Source organism: Dipodomys spectabilis, unplaced genomic scaffold, assembly GCF_019054845.1.
Source record: "Dipodomys spectabilis isolate Male_0828 unplaced genomic scaffold, ASM1905484v1 ptg000069l, whole genome shotgun sequence".
In the NCBI taxonomy this organism is placed as follows: domain Eukaryota; kingdom Metazoa; phylum Chordata; class Mammalia; order Rodentia; family Heteromyidae; genus Dipodomys; species Dipodomys spectabilis.
This window is the reverse complement of record NW_024870746.1, coordinates 13,061,320-13,075,250: the sequence shown is the minus strand read 5'-3', so window position 1 is coordinate 13,075,250 and position 13,931 is coordinate 13,061,320. Positions and strand designations below refer to the sequence as shown.

The following is a 13,931-nucleotide window of genomic DNA, read 5'->3' as shown; positions in this document are numbered from 1 at the left end:
TGAAAACTCTAGCCATTCCATCAGTCTCAGAAGGGTGTCTGACTGGCTCCACTGCAGCCAATGAAATATCTGCTTCTGTGATATGCGTGTGTGTGTGTGTGTGTGTGTGTGTGTGTGTGTGTGTGTGTGTGTGTGTTGAGGGGGAGTCTCATGATTTGCCTCCAGCAACTCTTTGGATAAACGTGGAAAGTTCACAAAAGAACAGATGTAGGCAGTCCAAAAGATAACAGATGCCTACTACACTTTCCATCCAACCTTTTCTCAGTAGAAAACCTTTCAGTGTTTAATGATACTGATTGTAAAGGGAGAAGACTACCTTTGGACTCCATTATTTTTCTTGGCTTTATATTGATGCCATCTTATCAAGCCAGAAGTAGATTCATATTGAAGAAATAGTTCCATGCAGGGGTAATAGCTAAAAAGACTGTCAAATTTCAAGTCAAAGCAGTGAAGAGAGCATTGTTTCCATCCTGTCTCTGCACATCTATTAGTTTAATTCCTTACATGACCTGAAAAGGAAAAGTAGGTAAAAAGAATTCATAGGTACCAATAGATAGGAGAAACAAATCAACCCAGATAGGAAAGCAATGATCTAGCCTGTTATTCCAATAATTAAGTAGCTCACACATGTTTCCTAAGTACCTAATATGGTTCTGGCCCTTTGCTAGATACACAAACTTGGCTCCTGTCCTCACAGCATTTAAAATTTATTGAAGACAGACCAATGTCAGAACACAAATGATTCCAGGATGGGATGAAAACTACTCCCAAGAGATGCTGAGAAAGGCAAGATGGAATTAAGAGGCTAGACTAACCCCTAGGGGGGACTTCCCTGGAGAAACGTCACTTAAAGAAACATCTGAAGGAGAAATAAGAACTGGCGAGGCAAAGGGAAGTGGGAAAGGAGACTGATTCAGGGTCAGAAAATCATGTCTGCAGAGGCCACAGCAGGAGATGATGTGGTGTTTACCAAAATCCAGAGAAGATCGGCTCCACTTTCCTAAAGTACAGACAGGAGAAGAAGCTAATGGGGCTGGGTGAATGGCAGGACCGGAGTACTGGGATGATATCCTAGTCCTAGTCTTAAAGCAGGAAGCCATATAGCATTGGGGATTGGGGAAGGAGTTGACTTGAGTGAGCTGTCCATAGCTCACTATTTATAGAGCAAATTGGAGGGAGGCAGGATAGAGTGTAGAGAGGCCACTGATAAGACAGTGATTAAGAGTGTGGTTGGGAGCAAAGAGTTGAGGGCATTGAAAAGATGTTGGAGTAGTTGGGAGTTGGGAGGCCGATTAGATATAAGGGAATGTGAGGGGGTAAATTGCCAAGATAACTCTCAGGTTTGGCTTAAAGCAAAGACAAACGAAACCAGGGAAGTTGCAGGGCCTTTCCCAAGAACCCTGGAGGAAAAGCAACTCAGAGAGGAAAATGAGCTTGGTTTGGGCCAGGTAGAGTTTGAGGGAGAAAACAGAAAACAAGTAGAGATTTTTAAGTTGGTGCCTAGATACATGAAATACACTGGTTGATAACTGTGGGCTTGCAAAGTAATAAGATGATTCTTATGGTGGAAGTCAATAGAGACTTTGCTAGCTAGGGTAGCTGTTGAGCTTCAGGCCACATGGACTTGATAAAACTCTAAGATGCCATCCTTCAGTGCCCCTCTATTAAAGAAGATGTCATGATTCCCAGCTCCCACCTTGCTCCCTCTGTGCCCACACAGACAGACCTGTTGCCCTACAGTTGTATCTTATGCTTAGAACCTCTGTCTTCTCCTGGTCAAAGCAGGTCCTTGCCCCTAGTTATTTACATAAGAAAAAGGGCTCAGATATGCTAAATCATAGTATATGCCTTATTTTCAAAGAAGGAATACTTTAGGAGAATTTCATATACCCTGAGAAAAAAAGGGGGAAAATGAATTTAAGCCTAAGGTTTTCATAAGGTTTCTAAATCTCAAGTTGCAGATGTAGCTGCCAGCCTTCCTGTTTAACAGTGCTGTGGGCTCATAGTTTTCTTCTTTGGGTCCTCATCTGAAACCAGTGTAATTCTGATTAAGAATGGAGGGGTTTTTTTCCCTCACACTAAACTGTTTCTCTAAAGTAATTTGACTTGTGCTATGACACTGGGTGGCGATGAGTCAGGAAATCTAGATTCTACTCCCTGTAACACGATTTCCTAACTACATAACCCTGTGCAGGCCACTTAACCTCTCTGAGGATCAGCTTCCTAAATCCAAAACAATCCCTCCTTCACATCCTTACAGTTGATTACTTTAAAGCATAAGAGATGATAAATGCGTACTGGCCAGGAGATCTGTGAAAACATAGGTTATTATTAATGAAAGATGGCTCATTCTCTCACCTTATCTGATGATTTTAATACATCATGTCTTTCACAATATAGAAGGAAGTGGCTGCCGGTCAGAGCCAATTTTAGAAAGCCACATTTTTGCAAAAGGAAGAGTCAACTTTCATCACAACAACGTTGCTGGCACAGGATGGGCATTGTCGGAAAACAATGTAGAGATGGCCCAGCAGGTGTCAGCAGAGAACCAACTTTCCCTACTCCACTGGTCCACACATGGAAGGAGCTGATGCTAGATCCAGCACTGGTGAGCTGGGACAGGCCTAGCAAGACTCTGCCACGGAATCCACAGCTGTCCCAATTCTTGTGGGCTAGGCAGATAACAGCCACTGACAGCCCTTCAGCTGTATCTGCAAAGTCTCATTGGCTCTAGCATCCTCAATGATTAGCAGTGATTACCTTCTGATTTGAGCTTGGGTTCCTCTCCTGCTCTCAAATCTATACTGCCACCTGGGAAACCCATCTCAATTCCCTTTGCTTTATTTTCTCAAAGAAGTATTCCTATGGGAATGACTTTCATCTTGTCTGCTGAACACCTGTGTTGTTTGGGCTATATGAGGTTTTTAAACTGACACTTCCTTCTCCTACCTTAACACTCAGATTCAATCATTTGGGCAACAGATGTAGTTTCTATAAAGTAAGCAAATCAAGAGATCAGGAGAGCACTGTTTACAACTACCAAATAATGGCCTGTGAAATGAAGCATCCATTTCTTTCTTAAATACTGCAGATGGGTCTCTCATACTTGCCTCTTAAGCTTCATTGCAAATAGCTTTGCAACAATGTTACATTGTACCATGTTGCAAGGGGTTCTTCTATCCTTGGTTTCTGAGGTCTGGGGCATTTTTAACTGATTTAAGGATGACATGGAAGAGTAGAGAAGCAGCTTTTTAGAATAGGAGCAAATTGTTGGATACTTACCGGAGATGTGTACACACCCCTATCTATAAGACTTTCAATGAGCTGAGCGGGAGGCAGGGAGACAAAACCAGAAAGGTGTGTGATACATTCCAGTAATGAGGGAGGGGAAGTACTTGAGAAACTCTTTCAGAGGACTTGGGCAAATGAGAACAGATCCAAAAGGTTGATAAGACCAGAGGGCTTAAAGTTCGTGGGCAGAACTATGGCCACTGAAAGGTGGGAGTCTGGCACACCTGGGAAATGAAGAAAAAAGAACAAGCACAGCAGAACTTGAGGTTCTGTCACTTCCTGCTCATAGCAAAGTCTCATGCTCAAGAATTCTGGAATAACTCTAAAATCTTCAAGAAGAAGAAAAAAGGTCCTACATAGAACAATCTAAGAAGGCTCGTGTGTGTGTGTGTGTGTGTGTGTGTGTGTGTGTGTGTGTGTGTGTGTTATCCCTAAGAGGTTCCTAAAGTCCTGAACTCCAGTATGGAGAAACCAAAAGGAACAGAAGTCCCACAACCCCCACTAAGTGGTAGAGCACTGGACCCAGTGTATAAATCTTCCAGTGGGAAGAATGATAGACACAGTATACAAAGATTCCTACCATGCTACAAATCTCTTCAAGGTTATAAACATCTGAATAACTGGTGTTTCCTTCTTTTTTCACTGTGAATACTTATTTCTCTGTCTGAAAAAAAACCCCACAAACAACAGTAGATACTATATTGGACATTGTATTTAAAGTTAACCGTGTGTGGGGGGAGGAATCCCATGTCTATGGAACAACTAATTTAAATATTTTTTTTTGGTTGCCCAAAGTCTATAAGGAAAAAAAAGAGATAAGTTGATGGCAAGTTGGACCCGTTTAAGCCTATCTAGAGCAACTTTGCTATGATAAACAAAACCCAACATTCACTCTCATATTCCTGCGTGTAGGACAAGACTTTTTCCTGGAGATTTAACCACTGATGTTCTGAACCACAAGGATGATGAGACCTACTTCATCATCACATAGGCCTCAGATTTCAGGTACCCCTCGCCATCCTATTTCCCACAAACCATGTTGTTAAGGAATCTCTGACCTTGTCCATTCCCATTACAGCGGAAATAGTCTTTGGCCGTTTTTATCCAAGAAAAAGAAAAGAAGAGAGGTGCAAGATTGCAGACAGCAGTTATAAATGATCAAAACCCAAAATCCCTCAGCCAATGGCGCATCTTCCCCAAACCATTGCTACATTTAGAGTTGGGTCCTGCGTAGTAGACCAATTAAACTTTAATTAGATTTAAAGTATAGTCCGGTCCTTTTCTTCCTTTGATGTTACCAGGCCCCCAGGGAGCCCTGGCCTGGGGCTGCGGCTCGTTCAGGGCGTCCCTGACCGGCTCAATAGTTCTGGGCCAGTTCATTTCACCACGGCCTGGAGCCGCTCGGAAAGCAAAGATTAAAGGGGAAAGTCGCAGCTGTATATTTAGATTTTCATTGCTAGAAAGGAATTGATTTCCGCGCATTTATTTTGGTAGTTGTAATACACAAGGGCGGATTTGCGTCACCCGAGCAACTTGCCGGTGGAGATAAAGTTGCACAAATATTGAAAGGGGAAGTGCTAGGAGTCATTATAGAGTTTTTCTCCGGAAGAAATAAGGATTTCTGTCGTATCCTAAAATACTAGGGCCGCTTCTATTTTGAGACCAATCTCGCAGGCACATCCGCTTATTTAGTCCAAGTTTGAACCCATCAAAAAACAGGAGATGACCTGGACTCCCGGCGAGCCCAGGGCTTCCGGCTGCTTTCTTGGTTCTGAGGGGTACACTGTAAGGAGAAGGGCAATCTGCGGGCCCAGAACCGGCTGAGGGGTCTGCTGGGGAGAGGCCTGGGCCTGGGCAAGGTTTGTAGGTGGCTCGGAGAGGCAGAATCACTCAGACGTCTTTTTTTCTTTTCTTTTTTGTCTTGGACTCCTGGAGCTCGGGGTAGGCCCGTGGTGGCGCTCAGGCGGCAGCCAGGAAACGCGTGCGCCCTGGGAGCGCAGAGGGGCGCGCACGGCGGGCGAAGTTGCTGCTTGCGATGCCGCCTTAGGCCTTTCAGCGAGAAAGAGACGGGTGCCACGGGGGTAGAATTTATCCGGGAACCGGCTCTGGAGGCTACGCCTTCCCGCTTCGATTTGGCACTCCCGACCTTGAAACCCAAATGAAGGGAACCTTGCTTGATCTACATTCCCCGCCCCCTCCACCCCCATTCACCCAAGGGAAGGTTAAACCGTGGAAAGGGTGGGAGGCGTGGGGACGCTTCTACCTAGAGTACAAGGTGCCACTTGCCTAGAAGCCCAAACGCTTAGAATATCCGCAGTGCCGAATTGCCAAAGCGAGCCATCAGAAAAGAGAGGAGAGGGCTCTGGCTCTCCCCGATATCTATTTGTTAAGCCACTTTCTCCCGGGCCGGGAGAAATGAGAGGACTTGTTCTCCCTACACCTGAACCCCTCAGCCAACGCCTCAGGGAGCTGTCTAGTCACTAGTTTAGCTCCAGCTGCACACACTTCCTGTCTCTTTCGTGCCCCTGTCCTCAGTTTACCACTTTCTCTCTCTCGAAATCGCAGCTTTGCCCCGGCTCCCAAAAGCTGAGAGCTAAGAACCTTTTATAATAACTGATCGAAGATGGGAGGAGACAGAAACAGGACAGGAGAGAGGGAGGGAACGTCACCGTGCTGGCTGATCAAAAGCAATTGGTTCGCTATGGATTGCCTCCTAGGAGCAAGTCAAAAGCTTTAACAAGCCAGCTTCTGCGAAGGGAATCTAGAGAGCATACTTCAGTCTTGAATTCGAGATGGGACAGCAAGTTCGCTTGCATTTTAGGGTTTGTTTGGAGTCTTAGTGGAGAAGGGAAATAAAAATGCCACAGAATCTCTGTTAGGAGACTCATCTTGTGAGAATCGAAAACAAAAGATTAGATGGTTTCATTATTGCCATTATTTTATTTTCTTCCTGAAAATGTGCAAGACCAGCTCATCTGGGTGGCCTGTGGTTTGTTTGGGAGAGGGGTGGGGAAATCCATTCGGACTATAATTTAAGAGAACGAATATTCTTAAAATAGAGACTGTTGATGCTGCAGAATGCCGCCCACCCCCTCCCCTCCGCGATGTCCATCCTGTGTTCCAAAGACCCAACGCGTATGGGGAAGACGCAGCTCCTCCAGCGAGGGCGACAGGCCCTAGGGGCTCCGGGGGAAGTTGAACTGAATTGAAAGTAGTATTTAACCCCGAGGAAACGTGCTGCAACACAACGGCCCCCACGTGACCCGAGGATGTGGCGGCGGAGGGTGGGTGGCATTTCCTACAAGGTGCAGCCGAATTGGGGACGCGATGGGGCCGCCACCCGCCTTAGTTTGTTTGAAACGTCACTCCTGCGAGCTGTCACCCGTGCGATCGGTCAAAATAAAGCTAATCTGCAGCCGCCCCTCCTCCTCTGCCTCCGTTCCCCGCGGATCTCCGCGGAGGCCCCCGGGCGGGATGGGGTGGGGTAGGATGCAACGGGTGGGGGGGGGGGGGTCCAGTATCCTTTGCAGAGGATACTGGTTTCTGGGGGCAGGAGGGTAAAGGCAGAGTAAAGGAGATCGGGCCGGGGTAAGCAGGTGGGGGATCTGGGAGCCCTCCACGGCGCTCAGCTTTCCAAAATAAACAGACTTTAAAAAAAAAATAAAGGCTCTCTGGGCACCGCGACCACGGAAAGCTCCGGGGACCAGCTGCCCCCTTGCTGGGTAGCTGTCAGGCCCGGCCGAAGTTAGAGCTCCAGGCCCGGGGAGCCTCCGCCCAGCCCCTACTTAGCCGAGACCGACGCTTTGCTGCTCGGCTCTGCCCACGCGGCCGCACAAAACACATTGGCGTGGCCGGGGCGTGGCCAAGGCTCGGGCCACGCCCACTCTTTCCCAATTCCTCTCCACTCCCTGCTTCTCATTGGTCGAGAGGATAGCCAATCAGCGCTCAGCTCGAGGTCCTACCCCGGGTCTGACTCGTAAGCTCCTGCCAAAACTTTGGGAGTTTTTAGAGGACTTTTTTTTGCCCCCCCTCCCAGTACTTCTTTTTTTTTTTTTTTTTTTAACTAACGGATTATTATTGTTGTTTTAAATTTAGCTCGAAGGGCTTAGCTGTTTGGGGTTTTCTTTCGGTGTCCCGTTTCCCGGTCTCCCCGACTTGGCCGGAGTAGCGGAGTCCAGGCCCCGGTTCGCCCCGCAGGCTCCTGCGCGCCCCGCGTCCGCCTCCACCCCGCGGGGAGCGCGGGCTCCGCGCCGCCTTTCAAGTGAAGCCAGGGGCCGTGGCGGGGATCGGCGGGGATCGGGGCCCGGCCTCCTCCCTCGGTGACGCTAGGGATCCTCGGCCTGTCTTTTGCCAGTGCTCACGGAGAAGCAGAGCGAACCGTCCGGGGCTGGGCCGCTGCCCCTCCCCGCGCACCCAGACAGCCACCCGCGCGCTCTGTCCCCGGGTCGAGTCCGGCCCGGGCGCGGCTGCCTGGAGGCTCACCCCGCCAGGATGTTCGCCGCCGGCCTGGCTCCCTTCTACGCCTCCAACTTCAGTCTCTGGTCGGCCGCTTACTGCGCTTCGGCCGGCCCGGCCGGCTGTTCCTTCCCTTTGGACCCCGCGGCCGGGAAGAAACCCTCGTTTTGCATCGCTGACATCCTACACGCCGGCATCGGGGATCCCGGGGCGGCTCCGGAGGGACTAGTGGGAGCCTCGGCCGCCGCCCTCACCTCGCACTTGGGCTCAGTTCACCCGCACGCCTCCTTCCAAGCGGCCGCCAGATCCCCGCTCCGTCCCACCCCGGTGGTGGCGCCCTCCGAAGTCCCGGCTGGCTTCCCGCAGCGGCTGTCTCCGCTCTCGGCCGCCTACCACCACCACCACCCTCCACAGCCACAGCCGCCCCAACCCGCGCAGACACAGCCGCAGCAGCAACAGCCTCCGCCTCCACCCCGGGCCGGCTCTCTGCAGCCCCCAGCCTCGGGGACTCGGGTCATCCCCCCCCACAGCGGCTCCACCCCGGCCCCTTCCAGCAAAGACCTCAAATTTGGAATCGATCGCATTTTGTCCGCAGAATTTGACCCCAAAGTCAAAGAAGGCAACACTCTGAGAGGTAGGTGTCCGGCTGCAGGCTGATGTAGGCCTCTCTGACCACAGCTCGGGCCCACTCCGTCGACCCCAGGCCACTCGGGTGTACTTTTGAGCTGTTTTCACGACTACGAATAAATCGGTGAAACAGAGAAGGAAACGAAGTGTGAGAAAACTACGAAACATTAAGTCTAAAGTTCACCTGTTTGATGTAACAAAAAAAAAAAATGTTGGTTCTAGTAGCGAGAGTCAACGTTTATAAAATGATCGGGGTAAATATTTTTAAAAATCGCCATGGCCTTTTGAAGCGCATAGCTAGAGAGAGAACTATGTTTTTTCTGATAGGGAACACTCTCTTTTCCATTTATCCAATTGCTACTAAAATTCCACCCAAAGAATGATGATAAACAACTGCGGGGGGGGGGGGCCGTCTAAACTTCAGGGGGGAGCACAATGGGGGTTCTCTAGCTGAGATAGAGGGGTCTGTGGAATGTTTGGAAGGCATTCAAAAGTGACACCCTTAGGGAAATTTTATGGAAGGCTGTTCCTTGCTATCTGGACTAAGCGGGAGGGTCACACCGGAATATTTTGTTTGTTGATCCTGGTAGCTGTTGGAAGTTAGGTTTTTATAGGAAGATAGGGAGTAGTCTGTTTTAAGTTCCATGAAGTACACTCTAATAAAGGGCTAGGGGAAAGGGAGAAACAAATCCTGTGGGGGAAATGTGCCTTTGCCAGCGTGTAACCAGCTCTTCCTGTCCTCAGATCTCACGTCCCTGCTAACGGGTGGGCGGCCTGCTGGGGTGCACCTCCCCGGTCTGCAGCCCTCTGCCACGGGCCAGTTCTTTGCATCTCTAGATCCCATTAACGAGGCTTCTGCCATCCTCAGTCCTTTGAGCTCCAACCCCAGAAATTCAGTTCAGCATCAATTTCAAGATACATTTCCAGGTAAGGAAAACAGTTTCAGCGGCCAGGTTTGAGTGACAGTCAGAAATCTCAGGACTGACACCGGCCACAAGTGGCAGCCACAGTGTCGCAATCCCGTCCTTGGGGCAAGGGCCCGAGAAGTCTGGAGAAAGCGAAAGATTTCTCTGACAGCTACCCTTTGCTTGGGAAGCTGGGCAGCCAGGGCAAGGAAGTGTGTGCCCACTGGTGGGCGTCCTGGGGTGGTCTGGCTTCCGGTAGTCTTTTCGTCTGAAACGGAGACAGTGGTTTGAAAATGAAGCATCACAAGGTGCTTCTTGTGAACTAAAATAGACACATTTTGGGATTGCCTCGAGCATTTTTTAGCGTGCCCTTCCACGTCTGCAAGTGTAGGCTGGTGCAGCTAAAATAGGGCTCCAAGTACATCATTCAGGTCCTAGCTACACTTTTGCCTATCTTCGCATGCACATTGGCTATACATTATTAGATTTAAGCATTTCCCTTGGAATGAATCCCCAAGCTGCCTGGCTTTTCCATCCCATGCGGGCTTAAGGCCTTTGGACCATGGGTCTATGAGCTTAAGAGCTTAGAGAATCCATTTGGGGTGTGTGTGTGTGTGTGTGTGTGTGTGTGTGTGTGTGTGTGTGTGTGTGTGTAGAGCTTTCAGAATGGAGGTGGAGCACAAAATATTTTTTTAAGTAGCTCAAAGAGCCTGGGGCCAGTAGGCTGCAGCATGAATGCTAACGTGGCTGTGTTGTATCCTTGGCCGGCAGGTCCCTACGCGGTGCTCACGAAGGATACCATGCCGCAGACTTACAAGAGGAAGCGTTCCTGGTCTCGAGCTGTCTTTTCCAACCTGCAGAGGAAAGGCTTGGAGAAAAGGTTTGAGATCCAGAAGTACGTGACCAAGCCAGACCGAAAACAGCTGGCTGCAATGCTGGGTCTCACTGATGCACAGGTAAGCCTGATTCCCAGAGGCTGGGCAGCAAGCTGGCTTGACACTGACCTCGCAGGCCTTTCCCATCCCACCCTCTCACCCCTGCAAAAGGCACTCAGGGTTTGTGGATCTAGGAACTTCAGTGGAAGGAGAGGAGGAGGGAGGAGGTGAGAGTGAAGTTTGAGGACAGAGTAGCCCATCCCTGTACATGTATGTCAGTGAGCACTACGTGTTTATTTTGGCCAACAGGCCATAGAACCACCGACAGAGCAAATAAACCAAGGGAAATGAAAATGATGCACTCCACTGGAGTGAAATTCATTGTAGGAGGCAATTTTATTTCAGATCAAAACCCAAAGGCAAGAGGTTGTTGGTTTCTTTCTTTCATTCGTGTTTTTTTTTTTTTTAAATTCCTCCTCCCACCCTCCTTCCTCCTCCTCCTCCTCCGTGGCTCTTGCTGGATTGTGAAATCCCCAGTTGTGAGGAAGTGAAAATATCATTTGAAACGGAATTGCTTAGCTCCAGTAGGGCCAGGAGTCTGCTCAGAGAGGCCACAGTCCAAGGTCTTAACAGTTTAGGCACTGAAAAAAGTCTCTGAGGGTGGGGAGCTGGGGGAGGTGGGAGATCGATAGGGTTGAGGGGGAGAAGCTGAGAGAAAGAATAAAGATTTTTCTTAGAATGCACATGAGCATTTCAGCAGGTGCTGCCAATTTGAATGTTCTTTTCAAGGCAATAGGAAATTGTGTGAATTATTGTGTCTGAATTAATTTGTTTTCCTTAAACTCGAGAATGACACTTTTCCATTTATTTTTTTCTTTGAGCTTTGAGGACAGAAGAGTCTCTCTCTCTCTCTTTTTCTACCTTCCTCAGCAGTGGCCCTTGCTAATTCCAAGTCAACTGTCTCTAGCAGGGCAGAAGCCAAAGCAGGCTTCTTTTTCTTGGTCTGCTGACTTCTGTCTTTGTGTCTTTCTGTTCTCCATTATACAACTCGCCTCCCCAGAACACACAGACACAGTGTAGAGGCCAGCCGTTTTTCCACCAGCTGTGGATGTTATTTTTAAAAGGGAAGCTGGAACTTGTGTGAAGGAGTTGGATCCTCCAGGGGGTCATATAGATTTATATAGATCCTCTGCTCCATCTCTACCCTCATCTTCCACTTTGCACACATCTAATTCCAGCACTTTCTGAGTCTCCCGGATGAGTTTATCCCTGGCAGGGGCAGGTTTTTTTTTTTTTAATCAAATATGCAAACACACCTTTTTGCTCTTTTACTGAAAGTCCAAGGGTGTTGCTGCCTCCCTGGAATTAACTCTTTCAGTCCCCTTTCCCTTCTTTCCCACCACCCTCCGTAAAAGGAATCACTTTTTAGCCAGGCTTGATGTTGCAGGCCTGTAATTCTAGTCCTCCTGAGACAGGGGCAGAAGGATCTGGACTTTGAGGCCAGCTTAGGCTACATAGGAAGACACTGGGGGGTGGGGGAAGGAAGGAAGGAAGGGGAAGGAAGGAAAAGAAAAAAAGAAGGAAGGAAAGAAAGAAAAGAGAAGAAGCAAGAAAAGAGAAAAATAACTTTTGCTGTGAGTAGTGGCAGAAGAGGAGAGTTCCAACTGAGGACAGGGATTTTTAACGGTTTACCAAATTCTAGATGTGTCTGCAGTCATGGGTATGTGTATTTTTTAGAATCAGGAGTCCATAACTGGAGTCAAATTCCTACAGAGGTCATGATTCAGATGGAGTTACAAAGCATCAATTTAGAGCAGAGAGCTTTAGATGGCTAGGATTAGAGTGTAGGAATCTGCCCTAGCGAAAGTCACCCTGAGGTCCGAGGGCCGTGTTTTGAGGATGGTAGGCTACACTTCCCTGGTGTCACTTGGCTCCTTGGATGAGTGTCTGGCTTTGGGCAGGGGCAGTGGAAGTGGTCAGCATGCTTCTCTGTGTCACGAGCACAAGGAGACTTTACTCAAGTCCGTGTTCCTTCTCTCACTACACAGGTGAAGGTATGGTTTCAGAATCGGCGGATGAAGTGGAGGCACTCCAAGGAGGCTCAGGCGCAGAAGGACAAAGACAAGGAGGCTGGTGACAAAACTTCTGTCGGAGCCCCCGCTGAAGGTGAACAGGAGGAGAGGAGTCCCAGCCGCTCGGAGGGCGAAGCGGAGAGCGAGAGCAGCGACTCCGAATCCCTGGATATGGCCCCCAGCGACTCGGAGAGGACTGAGGGGGCTGAGCGGGCCGTGCACCAGACCACGGTTATCATGGCCAGCGGCAGCGGCGGCAGCGGGGGAGGTAATGGCGGCAGCAGTTGTAGCTTCAACGGCGCCAGCAGCCTCAGTAGCAGCAGCACCAGCGCGGGCAGTGCCAGCAGCAGCCTTGGCTGTGGCGCTTCGGAGTTGCTCCTGACACCCCAGCCCATAGCCAGCAGCGCTTCCAAAACCCCGGAGCCTGCCCCAACCCCACTTGGAGGCTTATAGACTGGATGAGGACTGAGGGGACCCACGGAGGAGGAGGCCACCCTCCAGAACTGCGTGTCACCTCCACCACCATGTGCGGGCTGCGTTTTGTGCCTACTTTCTGATGACAGCTGTGCGGGCCAGAGACATTTTGTGGAGCCCCCCCACCCCACCCCAAGATGCTGGGGCCCACACTACCTGCCCTGGGGAGAGGGGCTGCTGGCTGGACAACGGCTCCATATTGCTTGTTCAGATTCTTCTCCCTGACACTAGCAGCTCACTGTGAAGTCTTTTGATGAAACCCTTCCTCCCCCAGGCACCAGGGGGTGGAGGCTAAAGACAGCTGCACTTAAGAGTCTTCAGTTGTAAATAAAATGTTTACTACTATTTGTAAAGGATGGATGGCTTGCTGCGGGGTGAGGTTCTTTAAGCCAAGAACCTCTTTACTAGGACCTGAGTTTCAGGACAGGGCTGGGGATTGGGCCTTGTGGAGCCAACTTGCCAAGTTGTCCCCCAGCCTCCCCTGGGGACTTAAAAGGTTCTGCTTAGCTCAAGGGTCCTGTCATAGAAGCAACCTTTCTTCTGCAGAGGGCTTTCCCAGCAATGGTGCCTATGTTCCCAATGGCAATGGGTGGCCCTTCAGAGGGTAGAGTGGAGAAGGGCAGTGGTGTGTGTGTGTGTGTGTGTGTGTGTGTGAATTCAGACTCTACCCTGCTCGAGTGGGAGTGGATGGGCTCTCCCAGCATAAACCACCCCATGCTCCGCGATGGGGTAGGAGCACAGGACAGCTCTCAGAGGAAAGGGAGGGATCCCGACAATGATTAGGTCTAAAATGCCAGGGCCCCAGTTTAGAAGAGGGCTAAAATCATTGCACAGCAAGGAGGTGATTTGTTGAATGTTATCCAGGCCTACATTTGGCCAGTACTAAATCTAGGAAACTATGCCCTACTTCCCCCTGCCCCAACTCTTCTGCAGCTGGAAAAGAGTACAGTGATTTCACCTGATGCCTCTTCTAGGCTGGGTGATTCAGTGTGTGTGTGTGTGTGTGTGTGTGTGTGTGTGTGTGTGTGTGTGTGTGTGTGTGTGTGTGTGTGTGTGTGTGTGTGTGTGACTCAGGGGCTAGGTACTGTCCCTTAGATCTTTTTTTTTCCCTCTTAAGCATAGGTGCTCTGTCACCTGAGCTACAGCTCCACTTCCGGTCTTTGATGGTTAATTGGAGATAAGAGTCTCTTGGGGGATGTCCCTGCTTGGTCCAGCTTGGAACTTTGATCTTC

General features: G+C 49.6%; 1 protein-coding gene across 1 annotated transcript; it reads left to right on the top strand.

Annotated features, from left to right (window-relative positions):
- Positions 1–7,367: 7,367 nt before the first annotated feature.
- Positions 7,368–13,014, top strand: Hlx (H2.0 like homeobox). The gene is made up of 4 exons (XM_042681948.1): positions 7,368–8,380; positions 9,118–9,300; positions 10,050–10,234; positions 12,202–13,014. The coding sequence occupies exons 1-4, from the start codon at positions 7,783–7,785 to the stop codon at positions 12,676–12,678; spliced, it is 1,443 nt and encodes a 480-aa protein (XP_042537882.1). The 5' UTR covers positions 7,368–7,782; the 3' UTR covers positions 12,679–13,014.
- The last annotated feature ends 917 nt before the right edge of the window (positions 13,015–13,931 follow it).